Here is a 27,882-nt window from a genome sequence, read left to right as displayed (position 1 = left end):
ACGTACAAAACAAAGGCACAGAACAAACACTTTCAACACATAAGAACCAGGAGGTTTGTTTACGATCTGCAGTGCATGTTTCTGAGATGTTTGCCACAGGGGTGAAATGCTCCCGGTTTGGACTGGATTGCCCGATCCAGTAGTGATGGCAGCAGGTGGTTTGGAGACCTGGTAGCAAAAATCCCTGCCCACCCCACCCATGCCCAGCTGAGCCGCGTGATCATCAGAGGTTGTTTTTTTTTACTTTTAAAAGCATTTTTTCTTCGGCCGAAAAAATGCTTTTAAAAGTTAAAAAAAAAAAGGCCTCTGATGATCGCGTGGCTCAGCTGAGATTGTCAGAGCCTTTTAAAAGCATTTTCTCTACAACCTGTTCACCAAGCCACACCCACAAAACCGGTAAACAAATTTTACATTTTACTCCTGGTTTGCCACCATTTCAATAAAAGGATCCTATCCTCTTACCTGGCAAGCTAGAGCCCCCTCCCCGCCGAACTATGCCCCCCACCCCTAGCCTTTCTGGGCATTTGCACTCCTTAAAAGGAAGACACAAGAGATTTTAACTCCACTGACTTCATCGGGATTTTCACTGGTAATTCGTGCTGCTATGACGTGGCCCCTGGGGATGGGAGCATTGCTGGGCCCCTCAAAAGCAATGGGATGGTCCCCCCATGGGGACTCTCCATAGAGAGCTCGGATGTCCTTTATTCTGTGCAACGGGACCCCCATGGCAATCTGAAAGGAGGAGAAGACAGAAAGGGAAACAGGCCAAGAAGAAATTCGTTAGACGTCTCAGCACTTCTTCTGAAGGGGCACACAAAGAAACCGCACAGCTGCTTCTCCCTCTGACATACTTCAGAACTGCCGCTGGAGAAACTGACTTGAGAACAGGAATACCTGGAGCTGAGCAGCCGGTAAGTTGACGTCAGCAATCATTTCTGTGCAAGGATGTTCCACCTGCAGGCGGGGATTCAGCTCAAGGAAGTGGAAGTTCCCGCCTTCGCTATAGAGGTACTCCACCGTCCCGGCACTGACGTAGCCGACCATTTTGGCAAGGCGCACAGCGCACTGCAGAGAAAAAAAGTACCACACAGCCGGGTGAGAAGTAGCAACTTCTTGGGACGTTATTCAAGTACAACGGCTCCTGAGGAGGGAGTGCAGAGGTGGGTTTCAGCAGGTTCGGACCAGTTCTGGAGAACCGGTAGCAGAAATTTTGAGTAGTTCGGAGAACTGGGAAATATCACCTTTGACTGGCCTCGCCCCCATCTATTCTCTGCTTCCTGAGTCCCAGCTGATCAGGAGGAAATGGGGATTTTGCAATATCCTTCCTCTGGAGTGGGGTGGGAATGGGGATTTTACAGTCTCCTTCCCCTGCCACACCCACCAAGCCATTCCACGCCCAGCAAGACATACCCACAGAACCAGTAGTAAAAAAATTTGAGACCCACCAATGAGTGAGTGGTTGTGTTTCTAAGCAAAGCAGGGGTTGTAATCTCAAAGAATTCATTATTATATGCGTAGACCAGTGGTGAAATCCAATTTTTTTTTGCTACCGGTTCTGTAGGTATGGCTTGATGGGCATGGTGTGGCTTAGTGGGCATGGCAGGGGAAGGATTCTGCAAAATCTCCATTCCCACCCCACTCCAGCCACATGGAGAAAGAGAGCAGGAATAAAATAGACGAGCAGGATGGAGTGAAATGCTGCAATGGCCAAAGTACTCTCCGTGTGGCGCGCTTGCTCTGGCACTCCCTTCCAAGAATTCAATCAGAATACAGCTGGAAGGGACCTTGGAGGTCTTCTAGTCCAGCCCCCTGCTCAAGCAGGAGACCCTCTACCAGACAAGTGACTGTCCAGTGATGAAGCACCTACAAGTGAAATCTGTGGTTGGTCTTTGCTCTCTGCCAGGACTTTGCACATGCGTACCTTCTCCATGTACTCAAAGACGGCCGGAGAAGCCACAGTGGCCGGGGCTTCCTCGATGATCTTCTGGTGCCTCCGCTGGATGGAGCAGTCCCGGCTGAACAAGGAAATGGCATTCCCATACTGGTCAGCCAAGACTTGGACTTCAAGATGGCGGGCGTGCTGCAAGAACTTCATCACAAAGACGGGGGACCCGGGGACCTCACTCTGCACCTGTTGGACGAAGGGCAAGAAAATCGAACATAGCACCAGCGTTCCTAGACCTTCCCAATGGCTGGCTAAAATGCATTTGGACAGCACTCTGGGTTATAAGAATATAAGGATAAAAACCAGGGGTGAAATCCATCAGGTTCTGACAGGTTCTGGAGAATTGGTAGCGGAAATTTTGAGCAGTTCGGAGAACTGGCAAATACCACCTCTGGCTGGCCCCAGGAGTGGGGTGGGAATGGGGATTTTGCAATATCCTTCCCCTGCCACGCCCACCAAACTACAAGCCACGCCCACAGAACCAGTAGTAAAAAAAAATGGATTTCACCACTGATAAAAACCCCTTAATCAATTCAGGTCAAAAACTGAATCATCTCTCAGTTGAGATTTCAAAGAAAGGTGAGGGAAGAGGATTTCATAAACTATGACCAAGAACAGTCTGGCCTTCCTTCTTTGGAGGAACACGGATACCTTAAAATGACGGGAAATCTGGCCCTGGAGAGTCCCAGAAGGGCCCCTCCTTTACCTGTCGGAAGCGGGCAGGGAACTCCTCCACCCCTTCCACAATTCGAATCCCTTTGCCGCCTCCCCCTTCGGAGGCCTTGATCATCACCGGGTAGCCGATTCTCTTGGCTGCCTGAACAATTGAGAGCAGGAAGAGAAAGGAGGGAGGGAAGGAAGGATCAATGGGTGAAGAAGGCTCCTCTGGAATCCCACCCCCCGAACTTCCCCCTCAAAGGCCTTGTGCTGCCCAGCCTTCCTCAAAACGCCCCTGACCAGGCCTGTGCCAAAGCCAAAGGACATGCGACCTTGGTATTCAGTGCAGAGAGGCATTGCCACCTGCTGAAATATGCAGGTCCCTCAATAGCCGGATTATATGCTCGGCATAGATGACCTAAACTAGTCAGACGAAGTGGCACGAAGTCACGTGCTTAGCTGCCAACTTTTTCATAACGTCTGTAGCACTTTGCACAAATTCTAGGAACACGCGAAGGGAGCCATCCTGAAAGGACAGGCTTCGTCACCCATTTATTAATTTGTACCTATTTTAATCCTGTCTTTTGTATTTTAAATTTTATGTGTCATATACCATATTTTTTGGAGTATAAGGTGCTTAGTTTTTGGGGAGGAAAATAAGAAAAAAGCAGGTGGATCGGCCTCCCGGAATACATCCAATCAGCAACAGAATTTTAGCAACAGGTTCCTTGGTTGTGAGCTCTGTGCCTTGCTTTTTTTTTTTTTTTTTTGCCTCTGAAACTCTGTTTCAGAAAAAACTTTTTTCTGCCTCTGAAAGCCTCCGAAACAGAGCTTCAGAAAAAAAGCCTCTGCTTTTTTTCTAAGCTCCATTTCTGATGCTTTTTTCAACCTCTGAAACCTCTGTTTGAGAAGCTGGGTGGGGCTACATTTGGAGTATAAGACGCACCCAGATTTTCACCCTCTTTTTTTGGGGGGGGGGAAGTGCGTCTTATACTTCCAAAAATACGGTACATTATTTTAACTGCGATGCTTTTGACACGAATAAGCAAACATTGCCATTTATCTGGTAATGTGTCCAGCCAGAAAAAGAATGTTCTATGCTTAAAATTCCACATCAGCCGAGACTTACACAGGACTGATCCTCTCCTTCCATGAAGGAGGCTAATGAATCTTTTAAAGAACAAAAATCTGCCTGGCCTGTTTCATTTTGCAGCCGATGTAGGATCCAACAGGAAGCCCAAAGGTAGGACAGCTTAATTCAGAAAACCTTCCTCCACCCACCGTTGCCTCAGACTCCATCATTTTCCCTCTCTACTAATATTGCTATTAATAACACTAAGAAGGCACCTGGGGTGCCTCCAGTTACCTCTAAGCCTTCTTCCACGTCCCGCACGCAGCCCCGCTGATAGGTTTCCAAGGGAACAGTGAGCGTCCCCACCTGCTGCTTCTCCTCCTGGATCAGTTCAGCAACTAAGTCTAAAAAAAAAATTACAACAAAGCTTTAAGGGCAACGGCTATTTCTTTACGACTGAAGCACAGGCTTCACCATGCCTCAGGATCATGCAAGGAATAAACCACAAGGCAGGAAAAGGGAAGAGATTCCTGTCACGCAGCCCTTTCTCTACCCTGTGAGATCTGGAGCGGCCAAGATGGAAGTGGGCATCACAGCCGCAAGACCCCAGGTAAAAAGAGGGCACAGGACAGCAAGGCGGGGGGAGGGGGGGGAGTCCTCTTACCACTGCCACTCCACGGCAAGGTTGGGATGTGGATGGTCTGGGCCACAATGGTGGAAGCCACTTTGTCCCCCAAGGCCCACATGGCTTCACTGGGTGGGCCTAGTAAACAGAGAAAAGAGGCTCAGCTGGCATTTGGGAAAAATATATTTGGGAGAGGCCTGCCTGAGCTCGGCTGGAATGCTGGAGGCCCAGACAAAAGCAGAGAAGCTCAGCTATACATAGGCAGGATTAGAAAGAGCGACAGGGAGCTCACTCACACCTGTTTTGCGGGCCAGGCATTTAACCTTGATCGCTCAAGGAGGTTCCTTGGGTCCAGTAGAAAAATCTAGCCTGGGTAGACGCTTTATAGATTTGTAAAAACTCTCTGCTCCAAAAGAGATAAAAATTTGTTCCAGAAGAACAAAAGGAACGAATTCTGGGAAAGAAGATCTATCTATTTATTTAGCAAGAACAAAGGATGGGGTGAAACTTCAAGTGGTTGCATGGAAAACACATAAATTCAAGCTTGACAATCACGCTTGGGGAAAGGTGAGTCTGTAGGTGGCAGAGACTAGCGTTTTCTGTTGGTGCTTAGCTGTACGTGCCAACACAAACACACCTACCTAGGAAAGCAATCCCATGCTTCTGCAGCAGCTCCGGAAGTTTGGGGTTTTCAGAGGCATGCCCCCAACCAGCCCAGACAGCCTAGAAGGAGAATTAAGTTTAAGTGATCCTTTGCCCCAGAGCCCAAAGGGAGTCCTTTGGCCGTTCTATATTTTCATAAATTCCATTCTACTCATCCCGCTTTTTCTACCTGCTCTGTTACAGAATTCACGGCAGCCAGGGACAGGCAGAAAACTTTGGTAACTACCTGCACGGGAATTCTTTTTGAGATATCCACGATCAGTTCTACATTGGCATAGTTGTTGTTATTGGTTCCTCCAGAGACGGGCACGTAGTGGTCCGCCATTTTGATGTATTCTAGAAGAGGAAGGGTTTTCAGCCAAAAGGGTGAAGAGAGCCATCCATAGCCCCGGGGGAATTGAGAAGGCGGCCTTGGCTGCCTTACCTGCATTGGCTTTCAGGTCCTCAGGTGTCACCATCACCACAAACCGGATGGCCCGCTCATTCCGGAACATCTCGTAGGCCCACCTGCGGATGGACCGCATGCACTTCACGGCCGCAATGCCATTGTTGGCGATCAGGACCTGAGGTTGGGAAGAAGGTGTGCACAGGCCGGTCATCCTTCCAGGACCTTGAAACAGAGTTTCCCAAAAGAGGGCCAGGGCTCGGTGGCAGAAGAGAAATTCAGTCCCTGGACTGGACAATCCAGCTTATTTTAGGCCAGGAGGTCTCTGGGGCTCTTTCCCAGCTCAGCTGTAGAACCCTTCCAGCATTTCCGCTGAGCTTCTGGAATATCTGCCTGGCTTTATATAAAGTTTTTATTTTATACGTGCTGGGCTTTATATTTTATTTTTTAACAAAAACAACAACAAGAAGACATAACAAACACTAACATAAAACATATACTTCTTCTTTACATCAGTTTTGTTTCGCTATTTCTCTATTATTTACATTTTTTCCCTTCTCATTTCCTTTAATTATACTTATTTTTTTCCCCATTATCCCTTATTTCTGTATATATTCCATCATACCTATCATCATCATCATCATCATTATTATTATTATTATTATAACTGTTCATTTTTTTTCATGCACTACCCATTTTTGTACGTGTATATATGACCCTTTCCCCTTTTTCTTTATTTACATATCTAATTTCTATCCAATAATACAATTTATTACATACTATATAATATTCCATATCTTCCTTTTCTTTTATCTCCTTTGTTAATTTATCCATCTCAGCACAGTCCAGGATTTTCCTTATCACTTCCTCCTCCGATGGTATATTCTCATTTTCCCAGTTCTGTGCATCAGATATTCTTGTGGCTATTATTATGAAGAAATGTATTTACTAGGCAGCCATTCCGGCTGCATCACGAGAGCCCAAGGGAAGCATCGCTTCTCCTTCAGCAGCAGCCGTACCTTTTCAATCACACGGTTTCCTCCAAAACGAGTCACAAATTCAGCAGGCGACGCCACCGTGAAGTCCCTGTGGAGGTCCAGTTTCCTCTGCTCCCGTCCTTTCTTCACCAGGTACATCCCTGACATGCTGGGCCTGGAAGGAGGTGGAAATATTTCTATAAGGTTCCATCCATAGCTTGAGTCTGTTCCTCAGGGAGGAATGCGGGATGGACCGCCAGTTACTTGGAAGTTGTTCTGGGACTGCAATCAATTGGGGTGGGTGGGGGGCAGAGGAAGATGAAGGTAGAACAAGTTCCTTAATGAAGGTGAAATTGTTCCACTAATTTGTGTCCCTCACAGTCTTCTCTCTTCCGTGTGTCTCACCCCTTGTTAAGGGCCTTCAGTCAACAGGCTTTTGATCAAAGGTGGCCCTTCTAACACAAAACACCCACATCTTATGCACACCTTTGGTTAGGCTGCTAGATCCTTCAAAGGCTCCGCATTTCAAACAGAGAAAGTGGATGAGGGCAAGCAAAAGTGACGGAAGAGGAAGACTTCCCATGCAAGATGGGCTTGTTTTCGAAATTGCCCCGTTTAGCTGGGAAACATTTCCGGGAAACATGGCTGGAAAAACAATCCCTGAAAAGCGAAGACCTCATTCGGAAGACATTTGCTTCTGAAATTGTTTTGAGAAACTCTCCACAAACAGTTGTGCATGTCTGTGGCGGCTGAAGGACAAAAGGGCGTCTAAGCTTAAGAGCTTTTGGAAACACCCGCCCAGGAAACGTTAGTTACTCCCTCCTTTCCGAAGGGGATGATTCTCAGCCCCCTCAAATGACCATAAAGGAAGCCCCCCCCCACAGCTGCTGCTGCTTCTAGCATCTCCCCCTCCCTGCCTGACCTCTGCAAAGGAGCTGCTGCTGCTGCCGCCCGGACTCTGCATGAGCTCCGAGAAAGGAATGTTTGTTTGGTTATCTCAAGCTTTTCCCCTTTCTCCTTTCCGCTTAGACTGCTCAGCAGATCGAAGACTTCAGCTGCCCAGACCCAAAGCATGTCAGAATCCTGCTGGCCGGTACTGACCTCCGGGGTGCTGCACCCAGTTCCGGTCTGCCGCTTCTTCCTTTGGTGCTTTGGAACCTCCAGAGAGGCAGGCAGGCAGAAGCAGAGTCGGAGGCTACTTCTTCCTCCTCCTCCTCCTCCATTTCTGTGACTTCCCCCCTCCTCTTGGCTTCCCCTTCCCCCGTGGGCGAGGGGCCAGATACGACTCAGCCGCTCCCCAGCAGCACCCCCAGGTGGCTCAAGGGAGGAAAAACCTCCTAGTATAATCTAAACATCTGGCTGACTGTGTGACAGACCATGAAAAACAACAATACTTGGGGTCTCCCCGATCACTGCCTTAGTTAACAACTGGAAGACTATCCTTGGCCCTTGATCCCACTCAAGCAGCCTCTCCCACTTAGATTGCCGATAAGCGTTCATTATCAGCACTGTAGCTCATTTAATGGCAACAGGAATTGATCTGCTTTCTTTGTATTTTAAGAGAAATAAAAAGGAAGGTATCAATGCGTAAAATAATACACGGTGAGCGTGAAAGGGAGAGAATATATCCACAGTGGAAAGAAGATCTGAATATCCTCTGGCTCCTCACTATTTTGATTTGCACATCTGGCTCCCGTACTTCAAAAAGCCATTCAAAAAAGTGTTGGGAGCGTTTCACAGAAATACCAGGCTGTTCCGTTTTTCATCCCAAGACCAGTCGCTTTAAGTCCTTAACTCCTGCACAAACAGTTGCAGCTCCGAGAGCCAGGCTTAAAGGATTTCTCTCGACATCCAACCAGAAATGAGGAGACCTTCTAGCAGTCTTCCTCAGGTTGGTCTGGAACTTCAGCAAACCCAAACCCAAACTGCCGCAGATAGAGGGATAGCCCTGGCAGCCACACTTTCTGGCTTTAATACACCAAATACGGGAAGTTTGTAATACTTGAAACACGCAGGGTAAATTAAACAGATGAAAACAAAAGCCAAAGCGGGAGTTTGCTCAGGTTACTGAGTCAACCAGGAGAAATGACACACAGGGAGATAAGCCATTCTGTTTTTTTTTAAGTATTTTATCAGACAGTCGCAGTATTTGTGCGCTTCCATTTTAACCTCCGGCTGAACATTCTGCTTTCTCCTTCTCTCCAGCACAGTAGAAAAGTCCCAAGTTCAACAACTTGCCTTTTTTAGAGCAATAAGCCAAGAAGCCATTAGGCCATTAGGCATTTAACGCAGCTTCACCCCAGATAAATGCGCACAGGACTCTCTTCAGCTGCAGTCCGAGGCATATTTACTGGAGAGGAAGCTGGTGTATTCCTTGGCATATCGTATCATATCAGGACATTCCGGTTGCTGAAGGTGGCAGGGACTCTTCTGCCTATCAAACTCAAATCCTACCTCCCAAATTTATCTGTCAGAGTTATACACATTCCCTTTTAATTCATGACTCTGTGAATTCTGATGGGTTTCCAGCTTGAATGCCCCTTGAGAGTCCGTTGGGATAGAAGCAGTCAAGAAATAGGAAATAAGCTTGAAAGGGCAACGATACAAATACTGAAAACAAGCAAGCAAAAATGGAGAAAGGAGATTCTAGCAATCTAAAAAAGAGGTTGCAGGACAGTGGCTTCAATCCAAACGTCTCCTGAAATAAGTCACATTTAACCAGGGGTGAAATGCTCCCGGTTCAGACCGGATCACCCGATCTGGTAGCAATGGCGGCGGGTGGTTCGGAGAACTGGTAGCAAAAATCTCTGCCCCACTCCCCCCATGCCCAGCTGAGCCGCACGATCATTAGTTTTTTTTTTCTTTTAAAAGCATTTTTTTGGCCGAAAAAATGCTTTTAAAAGTAAAAAAAACAGCCTCTGATGATCGTGCGGCTCAGCTGGGATCTTCAGAGGCTTTTAAAAGCATTTTTTTACAACCTCTTCGGCTGAAGAGGTTGTAGAAAAAATGCTTTTAAAAGTTAAAAAAAAAGTTGGCCACACCCACCGTCACATTACGCCCCCCTCCCCCACCAAGCCACACCCAAAGAACCGGTATTAACAAATTTTACATTTCACCACTGCATTTAACCAAATCTTGGGAAATGAGAGACAGCCCACCTTGGCCCTCCCTGAATTGGCTCCTCCCGAAGGTCCAGCGCAGAGGCCAAACCAGCTGCGTCACCACGTTGCCTACCTCATGACGAGGCTCGCTTCCGAGTTCACGGAGGAGGAAGAACCGGGATGGGCCAGGCTGCTCCGTCTCCTCCTGCCCCTCGGAAAGGCTCCTCCGGCTACAAACTCCTCGTCTGAAGAATTGTCTTCAAAGGAGCCCAAGACAAACTTGGCCATGGCTTGCTGCTTCCTCCAGGCGGGGCTGGCGGCCTGCTCTTCAAAGGACAGGGACTGCATCTGCTTCAAGAGCTGCGTTGAGGACACTCGGACAAACTGGCTCAAAGGCCTGGCAGAATCAGCGGCCGGAGACAGCACACAGTCCGAGGAAGAGTGGGGAATGGAGGGCTTGAGTTGGCAGGAAGGGTCCGTGGATATCTGCGTGCACGGAGGGGGCTGGCTCGATGGGCTTGCAGGGGCTTGGCTGGGCTCTGAGGATACGGCTTCCGTCTCATCCCCCGGGAACTGTGGAAGGAACCCGCTGGAAGGCAGCTGCTGGACTTCGGGAGTGGTCAGCTGCTCTGGGACAGGCTGCTCAAACTTCAGTTTTTTCAAACCAAGTGGAGGGCTTTTGGCCATCTTGGTCCAAACCAGCCACAGCCCAAGCACCAAGGCCGCAAACACTAGCAGAACCATTCAGGAACCCTAGAAATAAGAGAACAGCAGCACTCAGTTGGGGAAGGAATACTTGTGCGCGCAGAGAGTCTGGGGACTCAGAACCAGGGCCTTGGATCCGAGAGGGCAGAGCAGCTGCCCCTCCCTCAAGCCAAAGAGATTGTTTTGACTCAGGAGAAGTGGCACTACTGCGTGACGCAGGCAGCAAGCAGAATAGCGGTTCCCTAAACCTCCTGGCATGCGGCTCATTGCTCTGACATCTACTACTAATCTTTTCAATCATGGATCCACCACCAGCTTTCAAGGACTCGAACATCAATTCTTTCGAATTTTACCGTTCCGTGTGTAGAAATGGAGCGAGTTGGGTCTCCCACACAATTATGAAGCCCCTACCAGCAACCTCTGCCTCTTCAGCTGCAGGCTGGCATGCACAACAGTGCCTCTCAGAAGGCCCCCATGGCCCGAAATTCCTGGCTACCCGGGCAACTGCTCTTCCGAAGCTATAAAGGAGCTTGCTATTTTTATCCTCCCCAAACAGCTGGCTGTGGTCCTGCCCCCAAGACCCCAAATATGAAGACGAGGCAACTCCTTGGCCCACCGGGATCCAGCCTCTTTAGGCAAGACCCTCCCTCTGCTCTGGAAGACCCTTGCCCTCAATTCCAACGTCCAGAGGAGTCAGCAACCTGCAGGTCCGGAGCCACATACGGCTCTTTCGTCCCCCTGCTGTGGCTCCCTATCGGCTGAACCCATCACTGGCTGGCTCCACCCCTTGCTCTCCCCTTCTAGTCACTCCTCGCCTGGCCTGAGAGAGAGATGAGAGAGAGATTCCTGTTTCCCACAGAAAACACTGGGAGCCACAAAACCTGGGTAGACCTGGCTGGGGGTGTTATGTGGTTGGTGGGAGTGAGTGACGTCAGTGTTTTCTTTAATATGGGAAACGGGTCCAAATGGCTCTTTGAGTGTTTAAGGTTGCAGACCCCTGGCCAAGACCAAGGAGTCAGCAACAACTTTTGTAACAACAACCAACAATCAACATTTTAAAGGACATAGAAAGTCTTCTTCTTCTTCTTCTCTGCCCTTGATCAAGGTTACTTGTTTCCATAGGTACTCAGGGTCTCAGTTATCAACCACATGGCAGTCAAGGTCCATTTTCCCTCCAGTACACAAGCCAACTCAATGCTCATTTCCCAATTTAAAGAGTAACTTCCTTCTGACCACTTATTTTAACACTGCTTAGCCCCAAATCTTACTAAACTGAATACAACTTTCCAAGAAAGGGATACAACCACAACCTGAATCTTTGCTAATCGAGCAAATCTTTGATATTTATTAAGAGGGGAAGGAAATCCACGTGATAGTAAAGAATTAAAAAAGCAAACAAGATCAATGAATTTTCTGCCAACCTGTTTTAAACATAAAATACTCCGAGAGCATCTCCTGTTCCATCAAAGCCAATTTACAAAACACACCAGAGCCCAACAATGGAGAACAGCAGAGAAAGACTTATATTTGCTAAGTTCTGCATTTAATTAATTATCTAAAGCTGCTTTAACTAATTACAACTGCAATTTTTTCCAGCTTTCTCTAGTCCATTAATATACTTTCTAAAAAAAAATTCACTTTCTGACAAGCAAATTAGCTTGGGCTTTTCAGCAGCTGCAAAGTCAGGGAATGTGAAAATTAACTAGATCTTGCATGGACATCGACATCCACACAACACACACAATTATTTGCATGTTAACATCGTTAGTGTTGAGCAAATTAGCCGCTTTGTGGTTCTGTGTATATAACAAACAAAATGCAGAGTTGCCAGGAGCACATGCAAAGTTTTCGTGAACAGAAACTTACCAATAAACGATAAAGTTCCCAAATCAAATAACTTTATTACAGCCAGCAAGCTAATATAAAACCTTCTGGCTGAGATGAAGTGCAATAATAGCGTTAGGAAAGATCAGCTCAAAAGAAGTTCTTTCCTTGGTGGTCACACACCACCTAATATTGAAATATTTTGGCTTTTGTGCTACTTACATCTCAACCTTAAATCCACCCAAAACCGAGCAGGACTGAATGCTTCCCAGTCTGAAAGAAGATCACACCCTTGTGTTGTGTTTGTATGGAAATTTCTTTCTTGGCCCCGGGAGGCTGGAGCAGCGGGTGCCAGGTGGCAGGGCTCCATCGCATTCTGCAGTCTGCCGAACAGGGCACTTGGACTTTAACTGGGGCAAAGTTCGCTCACCAGGATAAAAACCGACAACTGCTTTGCACAACAACACCAAAGGTTACTGAATACCACACATGGCACTGAAAGTTGTAAACAACAACAATAACAACAACTTCTAGCATCTCCCAAAGGTGTGTTTGGTGCTGGCAAAGATAAACTGAAACAAAATAAAAAGTGTACCGGACAGTACCGTTGTGCTTAAGATTACCTTTCCCTTTGCAAATAAACAACACACACACACACAAACTTAAGTAGTTTGAAGGAAACACCTCCTCGTTTTCCCGTGCATCATTTTTGCATTATTCAAAGCGGCAGCAAAGGCAGGAGGCGCCGCCACCGTTGATTGTATTCATCCTGTAGCGAAAAGCCCCAGCAGGCTGCGAGCCCGGCCACGGCCCCCCTCCCCGGGCAGGGCCCACCTGCTCAGCCGGGCCGCTTCCTTCCGAAGCGAAGCTCCCGGGCAGAGGGCGCCGGCGAGGCGGAGTCGCCCCGATAAAAAGCCAGTTTCAAGCAGGGCCGCTTGCAGGACGGGCCGGAGAAGCCGGCGGGCTTCTTGCAATTCAATTGCCGTCGCGGGGAGCCCTACCTTCCGCCGGGACCTCGGCTCCACGCGCGCACGTGCAAAGCGCCGGGAGGGGCATCGCCCCGGAGCCGAGGGCTGTCAGTCAGTTCGCCCGCCCGCCCGCCCACCCGCCGCCCCCCTCGGGGATCGAGCAGCTGCAGCCAGAGCTCCCCGGCGCGCGGGATTCCTGCGGGCACTGGAGGGAGAAGCAGCCGCTGGGTTGCACGCAGCCCGTATTGCAAGTATTGCAAAGCCCCGCGGCCCTAACCCCCCCTCCCACCCCGCTTCCAGGGGGACAAGAGCACAGCCGGCCCCTTTGAGGGGTTTGAAAGCTCCCTTTGCCCAGAGACCCCCCTCCGCTTTCCATCCCACCACCACCACTCTTGTAATTGGGCATCCATCCCCTGGCAGCCCTACCAGCTGCAAGGCCCACACACACACTCTCTCTCACCCGCAGAGGGGATCTTTGCCACCCCCAGGCTGAGAAAGGCTGCAGTGCATGCAAAGGAACCTTTGAACCTTTTCCTAAAATACCATTTAAGGGAAGAAATCTTAAAACGGGCATCAGGGATTTCAAGTAAATATCTGAAACATTTATTTGGAAACTTTGGAACAAGTCAACAAGGTAGGGAACTAGTGTTACAGGAAAGAGGTGGTTTTCTTTCTTTTCTTTTTTTTTAAAAGGAGTGTCTTTAAAATTGGTATTTTAAATATAGCAGCTGGAAATTCTCCCTATGCGATTTGCATAGAACACAAGGAAACGCTGCAACGCGGCTGCTTCTTCTTCTCACAAACAGAAGTGGATGGAGTTCAGCAAGGGCTCCTGTAGTAATAACCTGTAACCGAGACCGTTTGACCCCTGGCACCCCTGGGCAAGGGCAGCATTGAAAAAACACCAGAGTTTGGCAGAAGTGAGATACCCGAGGCTGGTGCCAGAACCGGCTTTCTTTCTGCACAGGGCGGAGGGCTGGTTGCACCCTAAGGGCGATGCCTCACAGGCCAGTCAGATGTGTTCATCTCAACACCAACTAGAAAACATCCTAGAAAACTTTCGGCCTGTAATTTTTGGCCAACTGCAGCTCTCCTTTCCGTACTACTTAAGTAACATTTCCCACAGAATCCTGGCAATACTTTTAAATCTGATCCCAAGAGTGGAATACTTTCATACAGTTGGCCCACCTCCTGCAAGCCAAAATACTAAAAATTATTTTTCATAGCACCTTTTCAAAGTTTTAAATCGTTGGCAAATAATAAAAAAAGACAATTTGCGATGATTAGATTAAGGCGTCAAGCTTGGATGGAATAAGCCACTTGCTGAATGAATTCTTCAGCAGAGGCAAAACCAAGAGGCGCCTTGTTGGCTGTCAATATTTCCATTTTCCTCTGAGAAGCATAAGGAAGAGGAAAGAAAAACAAAAGCCTCAGGGTCATTATTGCAAGGAAAAGATTGGCACAAAGTTCTTGACGGTGATGAAGAATTCGGGGAAAAAAAGGCGGTGTTCTTTGGCTAATCTCAGTTTGCTCCAAAATTAAAAAAATATATACTTGGAATTAACCCTGAATTAAAAGTGAAAAGAATACTGTTTAGATCGGCTTCAAAGAAACCAGTCCAAGAATATTTCTGCAAAGGCTCTCCAGCATGTTAGGGACAAAAATGGCTGCTCTTGTGGTCTCCAGGGAGTTGCAGGATCCTTACAGGGCCCCCCAGTCGATCAGCTGCTTCCCGGATTTCTTCAGGAATTCGTTCGTTTTGGAGAAATGCTGACAGCCAAAGAAACCCCTGTGCACCGAGAGGGGCGAGGGATGCGCTGTCTGCAGGACGTGGTGCCGTTTCTGCAAGAAGCCAGAGGCGTTAAGACTTCCCAGCCCCACGCGCTGGAAGAACCGGCGTGATTTAAAGGCATAGATTAAGAAGTTAGCAGAGCCCGATTGTCCAGAATTAAGCAAAGAGATCCTATAAGCAGGCCACATTTCTACATCTATTCAGTTAGAACGTGGATTGAATTTTTAGAAAAGGAAAAGTTTCATTGGCTAGATTCATCCACCCGTGCAAAGGTTTCATTTATTTTAATCCTTCGTTTGGTAGACAAGCTGTCTGAGCATTCCCATCATGGTAAAGGCGCAAAGCGTGATTGGGTTCATTGTTTACTGCAACCAAACAGCATTATGGCCGAGTGTGGTAGCTCACTTAGATCTCCTTTTAAAGTAGCATGCAGACAAAGTGCTGTTGTCAAAAGTCAACCTACCCTGTCAATAGAGCTGCCCTTCTTCTGAGCATAAGCTCCCCACAGCATGAAGACCAGGCCATCCAGATTCTTGTTCAGCCAGGAGACCGTGGCGTCTGTGAATTGCTCCCAGCCCCTTTCCCTGTGGGAATTGGCTTGATGAGCTCGGACTGTGAGCACAGCATTAAGCAGCAGCACACCTGGATTGTAAAAATAACAACACGATGCCAGTAGTAGGAATGCTGGAATAAAGTCATTTTTGCTCCCATTAAACCTGGATAATCAAGGTCACTTTATATGCCCATCCAGGATGCAGCCTCCAAAGTTAACGGGACAGAAGAGTGGACCTAGAACTGTTTCCTCTCACCGTTAATCAGAAAACACGGCTTTCAAGCATAATTTTGTACCATTTCTATGGAGGCTTTTTATAGTCCCTTAATACAATAATTACAATTATTTTGTTCACTGTGACAGGTTTTGCCACAAGCCTAATTTGAAAGATGGTAGTTGATTTGATTCCTTGTTTTGTGCTTGATGAGAAATGTGATTATGAGAGGTTAGAAACACATCAACCAGCCTGGATGATCTCCAAAGATTCTGACCTTCAGTTTTCAGATCAGTCACAAAGGCTGGGTAACTCTAGCAATTGAAGCACGAATGCAGCATAACCAAACGCAGCATGAAAGCAACTGGGAAAAGAACGGCATTGGGTCACCTTGTTTAGCCCATCCAGTCAAATCTCCATGGCCAGGATGTGAAAAGCCTTCTATATCCACAGCAAGCTCTTTGTAAATATTTTCCAGGCTATAAAGAAAAACAAGTCTTAGAAGCATTGTGTTTTCGCACAATAGACTCAGCAGTCAGCCGTTCCAAAGAATTCTATAAAACAACACAGCATCCTTGACCCTAACAGAACTACTTGGCCAGAGCTGAACTTTACCTGGGTGGAGGGAGAACTGGTCTCTGGACACTGAAGCAGAGCCCATGAGCTTGATTGGGCCCGTGATATGGATCTTGGCCCAAAATAACAACTTTAACCTGAAAGCAAGAGCAGAAAACATTTAAACATTCCACGTCCATTATTCCTATTCTCAAACAACTTTTTATCTAGATTTATGCTTCTACTTGAGGAGACGGAAAATTCTTTGCTCTTTCTTAGTAGTATTCCAAAAAGCAGCACACACCATTACGTAGAACTCGGGGACAGGCAAAGTGCCTGGATTCACATGCTGCATTAAGCCAGGACTTGCTTAAATATGGATGATTAAAAAATAAATAAAAATAACCCAGTGGCTACCTGTATGAACTCGGCTAATAGCTAAGGGTAAACACACAAAGATAACACTACCCGTTTTCTAAAGAAACAAGATGATAAATGCAAATTATAACAGGTTGACTCACATCATGGATGTCACACAGCTGAGTCCAAGTGAAGACCTGATGCTGAGGTGGATAAACTGTACAGCGCTTGCGTTCTTCAGCAACGAATGTCATCAGCTGTATAAGGGGGGGATTTATTTAGACATCAACTAAAGGACATAACTAAGGAGATATCACATTCCATAACATGCACAGAAACAGTCTTTGCCCTGAAGTTGTCCAGTACTCTCGTTACAAATTCTGCTGGGCAGAATGGGGCTACCATGTCACACCCAAGCAGTCCTCTCAGACGTTATCAGAAGATGGCTGTTAAAACCTTCAACATCATTAAAAAAGGCATACAAGCCAATTGCTTTAAAAAGCATCTGATCCAGTGGTGTGGTAGCCTTTGAGGATGGACTGCTGAGCTAAAAGCATTTGTCTAACCTTATTATAAGCAGGAAGAGGCTAAATTTCACCCAATGCCTAATAATAAAAAGCACCCCTTCTCTTTAATTAGCTAATTAAGCTAAGACCTTAAAAGCGGGAAAAGTGGGGGGGGACACAACACACCAACAAAAAACCCTGATCCATTAGCAAAAGTTCTGGCTTCCTGCCCACCTGAGCGAAATATGGCTTGGAGAACTCTCCGGCCAGGGAGACCCTCCAGCTCTGCCCCAGCTCCGCAGGAATGTAGCTGTCGGTACGGGCTGCAAGCTTCTGCAGTGCAGCCTCTTTGTTTTTGCGGATGCGCTCCACCTGTTCCGGGCTGAGCTGGGGAGATCGCAGTGAACAGCCATTAATCTTCGGTCTTTTGGCAGCCTGCAAGAGGGAAAAGAAGGGGGTCATGGGCGGGGAAAGGGAAGCAGGAAAGCGGCCGCGGGGAGAAAACCAAATACGCATGGAGGCGAAGTAACCGCAGTCGTCTCCCGACACTTCCGGCTCGGAGAAACACGTGCGCATTTCGCGGGAAAAACAAACCCAAGCATGCAGCCCAGACTTATTAGCCTGAAGACACCGCCCCCTCGCCTTCCTATTGGTTTACGTCCATTGTTGCTTTTTTTTTTTCCCTTGCCCGCCCAGGCCTGTAATTGGATTGCGGGTAGAAGAGGTGGGATTTACCCCTTGAGACCAATCGGGACCTTTGCGAGCTAAGATCAGCCCCTCCCGAAAGCGTAGTCTCGTTGGTTCACCGGGGCACGTGACCCTAAGCGGCCCCAGCGGCCCGCCCACTGAGGCGCTTCTGATTGGTCGGTACCTCACACAGCAACTTTTGCCTTTACTAGCAAAAACGTGGTAGCTGAATACGTGCCCCGCTTCTCCCTCTGAATCCCCACAGACTGCCTCCCGCATATATTATTGTTATTAGTAGTAGTATTATCATTATTATTATATTAATTAATAAAGCCCTTCACAATAACCCTCCCCCAAAAGTACCTCAGTTACCGCCGCGGCTGACTCCGGAGAGCGACTCCTCTTCTTGGGCGCCGCCGTGAAAAAGGAGAGCAAGGACTTCTGCCCGATCATGGTGGCACCGCTCTCCGGCGCAACGGGGCGCTGCAGGTCGAGAGCGGCGGCGGCGGCGGCGGCAGCGGAGCGCTTGGAATCTCCCGCGAAAAAAATTGGCGGGAAAATACTGGCTACGCGCCACCAAGGAACGCCCCTCCCGCCTTCTCATTAAATCCGCGCATGCGCGCTGCTGTGGCCAGGTAGAAACCCCCCGCGAGGAAAATGCCGGTGGGCTTGGCGCATGCGCCCTGGGCATCCCACCCAGCCAGGGAGCGGGCTTTCGGGGGGCGGCGGCGGTTCTTCTCCTTGGCGAGGAGCCCGGGAGGAAGGAAGCGGCCCTAAGCGCCGCGCTTTGTCAAGGCACCTTCCTCACCTGCCCGTTTTCCCCTCTGAAGGAAGAGGAAGGTGGTACCTCGCACGGCTTTCCCTTCTGGCCCAGCCTTAGAGGCTCTGAGGGACTGAGGGTGGGGGGGGGATGGGTTATTATTCACCATTATTGCTGCTTTTTCTCACGTGTTTGCTTTTGGCCCGGCAGGTGCAGCAGCTGCTGGTTGGACGACTTTGCCAGAGGAGCTCAGGGGCCCTTCTGCCAAGGGACCTCGCAGAAAGCGGCCGGAATCTCCCTGCCATGGACGGCCACTTTCCTCCCGCTCGGTCTTCCTCCTGAAGTGGGTGATGGAGAAATTCCTCATCCCAGCAGTTCCTGGACCCACCCCGGAGAAGGCCCCGGGGCCCAGGGCCACGGAGGAGGAGGAGGAGGGGGCAGACTCTGCCCAGCAAGGCAGCCCGAAGGAGCAAGAGAGGATGAGCCCCTTGCCAGGCATGCCATGGAAGAAAATCCGGGCAGAGGGGCTCATCTGTGACTATACCACCCTCTATGGCAGAGCCCAGGCGGACGAAATCTTCCAGCAGCTCGAAAAGGAAGTGGAGTACCTTGAAGGTGAATGCCGCTCCCTGCACCTGGCTGGTATTTTGTAGGTGGGGGGAGCACCTGGAGCAGCAGGAAATAATCCCCACTCCATCGACTTGGAAGACGGCTAAAGGAGCCACCTCTCCATTATGGATTCTTCTCCCTCCTGAGAAACCTAAATGAATGCTAATTGTTACTTGTGGCAGGATCGAATTCTGATTTGTTTCTCTTCCCCCCCACAAACAGGTGAATTCACCAAGTTGCATATCTTCGGGAAGTGGCATGAAATCCCGAGGAAGCAGGTGACCTACGGGGATGCTGGGCTCACCTACACTTACTCTGGTGTCACCTTTTCCCCCAAGCCCTGGATTCCAATTCTGAATCGCATTAGGGACCGTGTCCAGCTGGTCACCGCACACACCTTCAACTTCGTTTTGATAAACAGGTAATTCCCCAGGGTGTTTGACAGCAGGAAGCACCGTTCTTCTGACGCACTTTTCTTCCTGGAACATGGGATTTGGGGTGTCTCCAGCTGCCACGCTGCATCGCCTGGCAGACGTATCCAGGTTCTTCCTTGTGCCTCTGCAGGTATAAAGATGGGCGTGACCACATGGGAGAGCACAGGGACGATGAGAGGGAGCTGGTTCCCCGCAGCCCTATTGCCTCTGTGTCCTTTGGTGCCTGCAGGGACTTCATCTTCCGCCATGGGGCTTCTCGGGGCAAAATTGCCTCCCGACGAATCGCGCCAGTCAAGTTGCAGTTGGATCATGGCAGTCTGCTAATGATGAACTTCCCCACCAATCACTACTGGTACCACAGCCTGCCCAGCCGCAAGAAAGTGCTGGCACCCAGGATCAACCTGACCTTTCGGAAAGTTAGGACTCTCTAGCTCCCAGAAGCAGGGGAAGGGGCGTGTGTGTGTTGGGAGAAGCGAAGCATCTTTCCACCCTTGGCTGCAGCCTGGGTTTACCGCTCCCTTTTCTTGAAACCTATCTGGACTCAAAACTGGGCTGTTGTAATCACAGGCTCTGTTTGCACAACCTTATGCAGTCCCTGGATCCTCTAACCAAGCTGTATTTGTGGCTCTGGTTTACCTCGGATTTACTCCCTCTCTAATCAGCCAGTCATACTTTATCCTGGAGGGCTGTGTGAACCTGGCCTGTGGCATAATGTATCCTGTGAACCAAGAAAATTGGGTTAACTGAATAAACCAGACTTCGGTTAACTATTGGGGTGGGGGGGTGGGAGAAAGCGTGCTGCACAATCTGTGGCTCAGAGCATGTTCAATCTGCTTGCTGCTTAAGGAGCTGATCAAGATTCATGGTGCTTCTCTAAGCGGGGAAGCATCACTGTCCTAATTCGAGGAAAGTGTCTCTGGACCGAGGTCTCTCCAAATGCAGGCCTGTTTCTGTCCAGGGAATCCCGCAGCTTGGAGTTAAGGAGGGACCTGGGTCTTCCCAGGGCCTATTTGTACCTTGCCCTATTCTTTTCCATTTGAGCAAACCTGAATAGAGGTGACTTTGCAAGCAGCAGCATGCCTGAGGTCCACAAGCTCTACTGTTTTGTGTCTTTTTTAATACCCCTAAATAAACAAGTGATCCTTTGTTTCCTATGGGAGAAAAGCTCTGTCTTTGCCATCGGTGTTGGGCTGCTGACTTTAATAGGACACATAAGTTATGTCGTGAGGACACTCATCCCCTGGCTTTGATTCAACAGGAGCCAGTGCAGGAAGACGAGAAAAGGATTTCTCTCGCACATACAAAGACAAGATGCTGGGTCTCAATACATTTGGAATCTTAGCAGCAATTTTATTGTACAAAATATTTTAAATCTTCAAATTCTTGTGGCGGAGTTAGCAAGGTATAGGACAGAGGACTCCCCCATTGGCTGAAGGAGAGCCTGGTAAGAAAAAAGATGGAATTATAACAGACTCGTCGGTACAAAGATACCACCTTGCGTTCCGGGAAGCAGCTTCAGGCCCCAGTCAGAAATGCTGGCCTTCCTCGGCTCCCCTGGAATCCCAGAGCCCCAGCCACACCTAAGCGGCCCTCTTGTCGCTAATGAACATATACGATCAAGGCACTTAAAAAGACTTTTCCACCCTCCCCTCCGGACGTGGTAGGTGGTTGTCTGACTGAATCGGCTACAGACGTGAAATGTTGTGAAAAGACTGGCAGTAAATCAATCACCACAAAGAACGCGGAGGTGAATGTCACAAGGGAGAAGATCCTAAGAGGTCTCTACTTGAAATTCCTGGAACAGAAAGAATCGCGGAGCACACAGTTTTTTCTGATACGGATAAAATCACATATGCTGAGCATCTTTGGGCTGGCTCCTGTCGAGAGGCACCCCCTTCACCCCCTTCATCCTGGGGTGTCTGCGGTGGAAATCCCGTGGTGTGTTCCTGCCCCAGAGAAGAGCAGCGACAACTCTGTGCACGGCCTGCTCTCCTCTGTCATTCCTTGGCTGGGAGTTCTCAGCTGGGAGGCTGCAGTCTGGAGCAGATGCGCTCGTAAAAGAGCAAGTAGGCGCTGGAAGCCAGGACCTCTTGCAAGCTGCTCTTGCGCACCACGTCATCGGAAACCCAAAGCCACTGGCTGCCGACAGACGGCGGAGTCCGGGAAGATGACGGAGAACGGCGGAAGGTCACAAAGTGCCCTGAGTGCATGTCCCCGTGGTGGACCACGACAGCCATTAAGCGGTACACGTAGACGGGGGAACTGCCGGAGGGAAAAGAGAGGCAGAGGCTCACTCTACAACCAGTTTTGACCTCTGAAGGGAAGCAAATAGCATGCACCTCTTTCCAGCAACTGCCTACATTCTTGGCACAACAGCTGCAGCTGCCTCTAGAACTGTTCTGGTAGGGCTGGGTCTAGGCAGGGTGGGATTTCACCCAAATGTTCAGCCAATATCCATATGTTTCACAACAGGCTCAGCAGCCCATGGAAGATGCAGACAAACAGTATTTTACCGGCTGCTCTCGTCCCTGAGGAAGTCTAGCAGCAGCCCAGCCTGTCCTCACTTACCCACAGCCGGGAACAGCCATGTAAGGGAAGCTGATGGAGGGAGGCAGCCACGGGGTGCAGCATGTGCCGTTGCTGAGAATGGGTTTGCTGTTCCCTGCTCGTTCCCTACCTGTAAAAACAACAGGGAAGCTAATTCTTGATGTCTGATGGCCCCCAATGTAGGTCAGCAGGCAGGGCTCGTCTCCATGAATTTGGACCCACCTTGCCCGGGGTCTGGCTCTGCCTGCAGACCCTCCCTGGGGCTGGATTTATGGGTGGGGAAGTGCTGCTTGTATAGATCCATGATGAGGAACTCGCTGAACTGCACGTGCTCGTTCCGCTTCAGGGGCAAGCCGTGGCTGGACCAGCTCAACCGTTGCAGGTGGATGCAGAGACACTGAGGGAGCTAGAAAGTCAGGAGGGAGAGGGAAGTGTGGCTGTTGGAGGCAGGATGAGGCATTCCCATGTGCAGTGTAGCTGAAGCACAAGCACAATTTTTTTTCCCAAATGAGAACCCCCAGCTGGCTCTTAGGACATCGTTGGGCCCACGCAGAACCAGTGTCAAATTTCTCAGTGGCTAAAGAAGTCAGCCTGTGATGCTGGTTGATTCTCTGCAAGTTACAGGCGGAGGCCCCTCGCAAAGGAAAACAAATGTGAATGGGGAAAGCTAGCTTCTCGGGCACAAGTGATAGCTTCATCTTCACAAAGGCCCTGAACCCAGGTCTTCTCAACCTGCCACAGGAAATCCTACCTCATTATCATCTCTTCCATATCTTCTAACATTTGCTGACATGGAGTGAGACAGAGAATGGAGAATTTCCTGTGCAGTTTGTAGTATACATGTAGCAAGAGGGTCCTTTGCCCCGCCCAAGTAAACCCACAACAGTTCCACCACCCCAATTCTTACCTTTCCTAACTTTAGCTGCTTAACAAAAGTCGTTCTCTGGCGCTCCATAATTTGGAGGCCCTTCATCCCTTCAGCCTGAATCTTGGGGAAGAGAACAAAACAAAACAATTTCCAAGGTGCTCAAGGGTCTGGTGGCTCCAAGACACCATTCACAAAAGACTTTTACACCTGTGTGCAAATGGGGGCGTGAAATACAAAACGGATCATGCGATCCCAAGGTACTCGGAAGACCTACTTTGGTACAGTTGTCACATACGACATCCTTGACCGACTCGGAGGAGATGAAGTGGCGAAGACAGTGGTCGAGCGTCAAGGGATGGCCCTGCGGATAACAGGAGGAAGTCAAGCAAAAGTCAGGAGTCCGGCAGATTCGTAAAGCATCGCTGGGGGCCTCCAAGGAAACAGGCTTACCCAGACGGTGGCCGGGATGCTCAAGGAAAGGCTGTCAAAGGTATCGTATCTGAGGGGACTCTGAAAGAGAAAGGAGCCCAGGATTCCACCCGAACATCTTCCCACCTCCCAGCGGACAGGCAAGGAAGGAGAAGCCCCTCAGACGGTTCCACCGCAACTGTTCCGTTCTGGTGGATCCCAGATCATCGCACATTTCTACACAGTGGATCCGAAAAGCTGGACTTATTTTTCTTGCGTACCTGTTGCTTGCAGTGCTTGCAAACCATGTGACTGGTCAGCCTCCCGTGAAAAGGGTGCTGCCTTTTCCAGCGACTGGGCACAGGATAAAGCGGACCTACAAAATACAACTCATTTGCCACGATCGGTTTGTGTAATAAGGCTGCCAACCCTATTAAAGCTTTTGTTTTTATTTTATTTTTTACCTTTTGTCCGGCAGCATATTTGTTCTTGAGGTATTTCCGGCTCCTAGGTAGCAAAAACAATAAATAACAGTGTGCTATGAAAACAAGCCAGAAATATCAAGACTTTTGATTGTTGCAATCACTTGTCTTGGAGATTTAAACACTATAAAGAAAGATAAAATGCATCCCTGCCCAGCCCTATGTAGGCTACTGAAAAAAATCCTCAAAAGTTCAAGATGGCAAACTCCCAGGCAGGTAGAGGACAGGTGATTGGCCTAAACTGTACTTTGGTTTCTGTTCCAATTCTAGTTGTGCACCTTAGCTATTCTGTCACTCACCTCCAGTGAATGCACGTCAAATAAATGTGGAATCTGGCTCTGACTGTCTCGCTCTTCTTCCAGTGAAGAAGTAAGAACATGGAACAGTTCATGAGCATCCTGGCAAAGGAGAAAATGACAGGGGAGTTTAAAATGCCAGGTCAACAGCAGCAGGAAAGGTGACTGCAATGAACAGGGAGAGGCCAGTTCTCGCTCCTGTTTTTAATATGCCCGATATCACAGACCAGACAGTCAATGTGTGGCTACTGAGAAGCTTCACTTCTTTCGTATCACTACCTGTTCTTCAAAAGAGGAGATTTGCCAGCGGTACAGCCTTAAAACCTCCAACAAGCTGCTTGCATCCAGGAGGTCGTCCTCCATTGCCTCTTGGCAGGATAAAGCTGAAAGCAATAAACGGCCCGAAGAGTTAACGCAGACTCTGTCAGAAAAGCAAACTTATTTCCCTCCCAGTCCTGGAGCCTCTGATTCTAAAGAAAATGCTTCACACTCATGTGCTTTGGAACAGTCTACAGAGTGGAAAATCTTGACACCGACACTGTCAAAACACACTTGCCTGCCCTAACATTGTCAAATGGCAGAATCTGCATTTAGTTTTCTACAAATTTCAGATGAAACGCGTCCTCTTGCCATGCCAATGTTCACAGCATCATGTCTAGAACTGTGTTCTACCACTACTTCGCCGTTTCCTCCTCCGTTATAAAAAGCGCTGCGTCTGTTTGCTAGGTAATCCAATGAACAGAACAAGGAGTCAAAGGTTAAAAACACACAGGACTTCAGAAAAACAACAAGACACCACACACACACACACACACACACACACACACACACACTCGAGGTCTTGCAAAAGGATCCCTACCTTTCAGCAAGCGAAGCAAGGTCAGAGAGAGGGACCGCTGGCCAGCCTTCTTGCTTTGGCCAGCCGAGTCCTGACCTGCGAATCCTTCCAGCCACTGAATGAGAGAAGGGCACACCGACAGTCCTTGGAGAAGGGAGTTCATGAAGCATGTGTTTCCCAGATTGAGCAGCCCGGGCACCAGCCCTGTTGCGGAGAAAATAGAATAGAATAGAATAGAATTCTTTTATTGGCCAACTGTGATTGGACACACAAGGAATTTGTCTTTGGTGCATATGTTATCAGTGAAAACTATCCGTATAATGAATGGGTTAGCCCAGGGGTCTTGGCTCTTTGAAGACTTGTGGACTTCAACTCCCAGAGTTCTTCTGCTTTGCTGAGCTTTGCTGGCTGAGGAACTCTGGGAGTTGAAGTCCACAAGTCTTCAAAGAGCCAAGTTTGCAGGCCCCTGGGTTAGCCTTATGGAGCTCACCCGGCTTCTCTCCTTATTCCAACAGAAGGCAGCCTCTTCCACTCCAGGCTGGATGGGCGGGGGGGCTCCCCGGTGCCTTCCGAACTTGGATGTTGGCTTGCACCCATTTAAATTCCCCGCTGGGGTTGCGGACGCCCCCCCTGCTCACCTTTCCTGCGCCTCTTCCTCTCCGCCAGGGGGCCCCAGAGGACGTAGAGGCCGGCGGCCAAGACGGCGGCCACCCCGCCGATGACCCCCCAGTTCCTCATCATCCTGGACCTAAGAGGAAAGGAAGGAGACATGACAGGAGCCCCTCCCGCTGGGAGGCCCAGCAACCTCCCCCCTGCCCCTCGCAGGCTTCCGAGCCGGCGCGCCTTCTGGGAGTTGTAGTCCCTTCCCCTGGGGAAGGCTGGCCATTCCCACCCAGCCCGCAGGGATCCGCCGGGCGCCTCCCTCCATTTCCCCCCGCAGGCGCTGGGCGGGACCCGCTCCGCTCGCAGCCGGACCTGGCCGATCCCCCGGCCCGAAGGAGCCGCCGCAGCACCGCCGTCGCCCGCTCCGTTTCCAGCCGGCCGAAGCGGCTCAGCGGCATCCCCGGCCTGGCTGCGCTCCGCGGGCGGAACTGAAGACGCGGGACCGGGGCGCTCGGGGAAGATTTTTCCGGGAGGAGCGGAAGCCACCGGGTCCAGCTCCTTCCCGAGGGTCTCGTAGCAACGGGGTCTCCCCGCCCACTCCGTTGCTAAGCGGTTCTACGTCCAATGGATCCCGTCCCGCCCCGGATGCCGCGAAAAACACGGTTCCGTGGGCCGAAAAAAAGGTTCCGCTGAGCAGCTTCCCTAAAAGATAGGAGGAGAAGAAGGGCATCTTTTTCCCGTGAGGAGAAGACAGAGAGAGAGAGAAAAAACAAAACAAAACAAAACAGCATTCTAGATCAACTTTTTTTTTAAACTGCACCAAAGCAATTTTAAAGCATTGGCTTTAAAGATGGTAGATTCAGTTCTACACGGGAGTAGTAAGCCCTCTGAGTCCAGAGGGAACTAAGCCTCAGGCAATAAAGCTGCACTATTAATTGTTCATCCCAAACACCAACTCAAAGCAAACACTGTGAATATATTTAAAGGGGGGGGGATCCGAAGCAAAATATTAAACAGCGTGTAAGAAATGAAGGAAAGCAGTTCTGATACATTTCAAACTCTACTACATTCTCTAATATATTTAGAATTTAAGGCATCCTTGCAAAACTTGCAATGAGCTGGAGCAATCCAAGAAGAGGACAAAAAAGCTGACACGTCCAAAATCCTGGTCAAGATCACGTTGCTTCAGGCTCCCTGTGTGTTACAATCTAGTTGCACCTGGGCCTCCGGGACCAGCTTTCCTAGTTCCCTGCACCTGAAAGTCGCTCAGCCCAAGCAAGAGCCAACACACCCAAAAGCGGAGTTGGGAAGTTACCCAAGCCAACTTTTTTGAGGCAGATCCAGTGCCCTCAAGCCTCCCAATGGCCAGAAGGCAGCCTTCCTCACTTTCTGTCTTCCAGATAAGGGAGAGCAACTTCCAGAAACACGCACATCTGAGAGGCATAAGACTGGGGAGGGGGCCATCAAACTTTGCATTCTGAGGCAGGTGCATTAATTTCAGCTTGAGGATTTGACCATGAGACTGTAAGATCATAATTGCACCAGTTGTTTACTCCATGCAAAGCACACTTACTCTTCTCTAGTCTAAATGGAGGTTCTGGTGCTGTTTCTGATAGGAAACTCAGGATCTTGTCTGACCCTCCTGGTCTTTCCTTCTATTTGCTGTTCCCCATCTCTTTTCATGCCTGCACCACATGCATTCATCTTTTTGAACTGAGTTTAGCTCCTTACTATTTCTAAAATGTTTTTATTGCAATTTCGTTCAACTCAACTCAACCGCTCCACCTGCAACACCCAGCCCTGGAAGGCTACTGGAGTGGCAGGTGAAGAGGCAAAAGATGGAAGCTTCATCCACGGCTCAGTGGCTCAGCCCCTGGAAAGAAGAGACGCATGGCTTAAATTTCCAGCTCTGGACCCAAGAATCCCTTCCACCCCAGCAAGAAACCTTTTCTTAGTCATCTCTTGCAGCAAACCCTACAGCTGTAGGAGGAGCTTTGGAGAACTGGGTCCATCTTGTGCAGCTCTTTCACCCTACCGGCCCCCCAGTATTAGACTGGGGTGTTTTGCCCCCAAGAACTCTAGTTTTTCCTCTAATAATCCCTGTCTGGGGCGTTGCAAAGGTCTCTCGCAAACGAAGCGGAAGATTGCCCTGCAGCCAGCGAAGCGAACTGAGAGCAGCCCACAAGGAAAAGGGGAGGATTTCAAGGCAAGCAAGCTGCCCCCCTCCCTCCCCCGCTGCTGCTGGTTCGGAGCTCGCCTCCTCCTTCTGGATTTGCATCGCGCAGTCTGGCTGGTTGCAACGGGAGCTGTCCTACTCGGCAGCCTCCTGAAATCACCTGCTTCTCCCCACCATGTAAGAGCGATGAGACCTCCAGCCACACCTTTGCAATGGAGGAGGATTTATTCCAGCTGAGGCAACTGCCGTAAGTAATCCAGGATGGGGAGAGA

At 49.3% G+C, this 27,882-nt stretch overlaps 4 protein-coding genes across 13 annotated transcripts in view; 1 reads left to right on the top strand and 3 right to left on the bottom strand.

Annotated features, from left to right (window-relative positions):
- ACACB (acetyl-CoA carboxylase beta) overlaps positions 1–12,580 on the bottom strand; it is a 36,646-nt gene extending 24,066 nt beyond the window's left edge. For 2 of the 8 annotated variants that reach the window (XR_009152186.1, XM_058158177.1), the window contains exons 1-12: positions 12,177–12,575; positions 9,559–10,178; positions 6,367–6,499; positions 5,387–5,525; positions 5,189–5,298; positions 4,941–5,022; positions 4,339–4,437; positions 3,969–4,078; positions 2,652–2,762; positions 1,922–2,131; positions 895–1,065; positions 571–732 (exon numbers count right to left, since the gene is read on the bottom strand). Coding sequence is in view for 5 of the 8 variants with exons in the window: in XM_058158177.1 (XP_058014160.1) it covers positions 571–732; positions 895–1,065; positions 1,922–2,131; positions 2,652–2,762; positions 3,969–4,078; positions 4,339–4,437; positions 4,941–5,022; positions 5,189–5,298; positions 5,387–5,525; positions 6,367–6,499; positions 9,559–10,169 (1,938 nt within the window). In the remaining 3 variants the exon portion in view is untranslated. Of the gene's footprint in view, positions 1–570; positions 733–894; positions 1,066–1,921; positions 2,132–2,651; positions 2,763–3,968; positions 4,079–4,338; positions 4,438–4,940; positions 5,023–5,188; positions 5,299–5,386; positions 5,526–6,127; positions 6,271–6,366; positions 6,500–9,558; positions 10,179–12,176 lie in introns of those variants that run through there. The other 6 variants (XR_009152188.1, XR_009152187.1, XM_058158179.1 and 3 more) reach the window with 6 other exon arrangements.
- Positions 12,581–14,033: 1,453 nt separating this feature from the next.
- Positions 14,034–18,159, bottom strand: UNG (uracil DNA glycosylase). Of its 2 annotated transcripts, XM_058158895.1 has the most exons (7): positions 17,953–18,159; positions 17,137–17,337; positions 16,558–16,653; positions 16,097–16,194; positions 15,872–15,960; positions 15,178–15,356; positions 14,034–14,764 (listed from the first exon to the last, which is right to left on the bottom strand). In XM_058158895.1, exons 1-7 carry the CDS (start codon positions 18,040–18,042, stop codon positions 14,624–14,626), a joined length of 894 nt encoding a protein of 297 aa, XP_058014878.1. In that variant the 5' UTR covers positions 18,043–18,159; the 3' UTR covers positions 14,034–14,623. The 2 variants fall into 2 exon arrangements, with proteins under 2 accessions (XP_058014878.1, XP_058014877.1); XM_058158894.1 differs by lacking the exon at positions 17,953–18,159 and having other exon boundaries at positions 17,137–17,508.
- A 71-nt stretch (positions 18,160–18,230) lies between these two features.
- Positions 18,231–20,149, top strand: ALKBH2 (alkB homolog 2, alpha-ketoglutarate dependent dioxygenase). The gene is made up of 4 exons (XM_058158896.1): positions 18,231–18,252; positions 18,560–18,964; positions 19,181–19,379; positions 19,523–20,149. Exons 2-4 carry the CDS (start codon positions 18,700–18,702, stop codon positions 19,821–19,823), a joined length of 765 nt encoding a protein of 254 aa, XP_058014879.1. The 5' UTR covers positions 18,231–18,252; positions 18,560–18,699; the 3' UTR covers positions 19,824–20,149.
- Positions 20,150–20,388: 239 nt separating this feature from the next.
- Positions 20,389–26,039, bottom strand: USP30 (ubiquitin specific peptidase 30). 2 transcript variants are annotated; one of them, XM_058158883.1, is made up of 13 exons: positions 25,807–26,038; positions 25,470–25,579; positions 24,853–25,035; positions 24,273–24,376; positions 23,997–24,095; positions 23,680–23,722; positions 23,497–23,591; positions 23,258–23,317; positions 23,082–23,168; positions 22,847–22,927; positions 22,162–22,345; positions 21,961–22,069; positions 20,391–21,654 (listed from the first exon to the last, which is right to left on the bottom strand). In XM_058158883.1, exons 1-13 carry the CDS (start codon positions 25,890–25,892, stop codon positions 21,411–21,413), a joined length of 1,485 nt encoding a protein of 494 aa, XP_058014866.1. In that variant the 5' UTR covers positions 25,893–26,038; the 3' UTR covers positions 20,391–21,410. The 2 variants fall into 2 exon arrangements, with proteins under 2 accessions (XP_058014867.1, XP_058014866.1); XM_058158884.1 differs by lacking the exon at positions 23,258–23,317 and having other exon boundaries at positions 20,389–21,654; positions 25,807–26,039.
- Positions 26,040–27,882: the final 1,843 nt, after the last annotated feature.

This window comes from Ahaetulla prasina, chromosome 15, assembly GCF_028640845.1.
Source record: "Ahaetulla prasina isolate Xishuangbanna chromosome 15, ASM2864084v1, whole genome shotgun sequence".
NCBI classification, from domain to species: Eukaryota; Metazoa; Chordata; class Lepidosauria; order Squamata; family Colubridae; genus Ahaetulla; species Ahaetulla prasina.
Note: the sequence above shows the minus strand (reverse complement) of the source record. Positions and strands in the feature narration are given on the sequence as shown.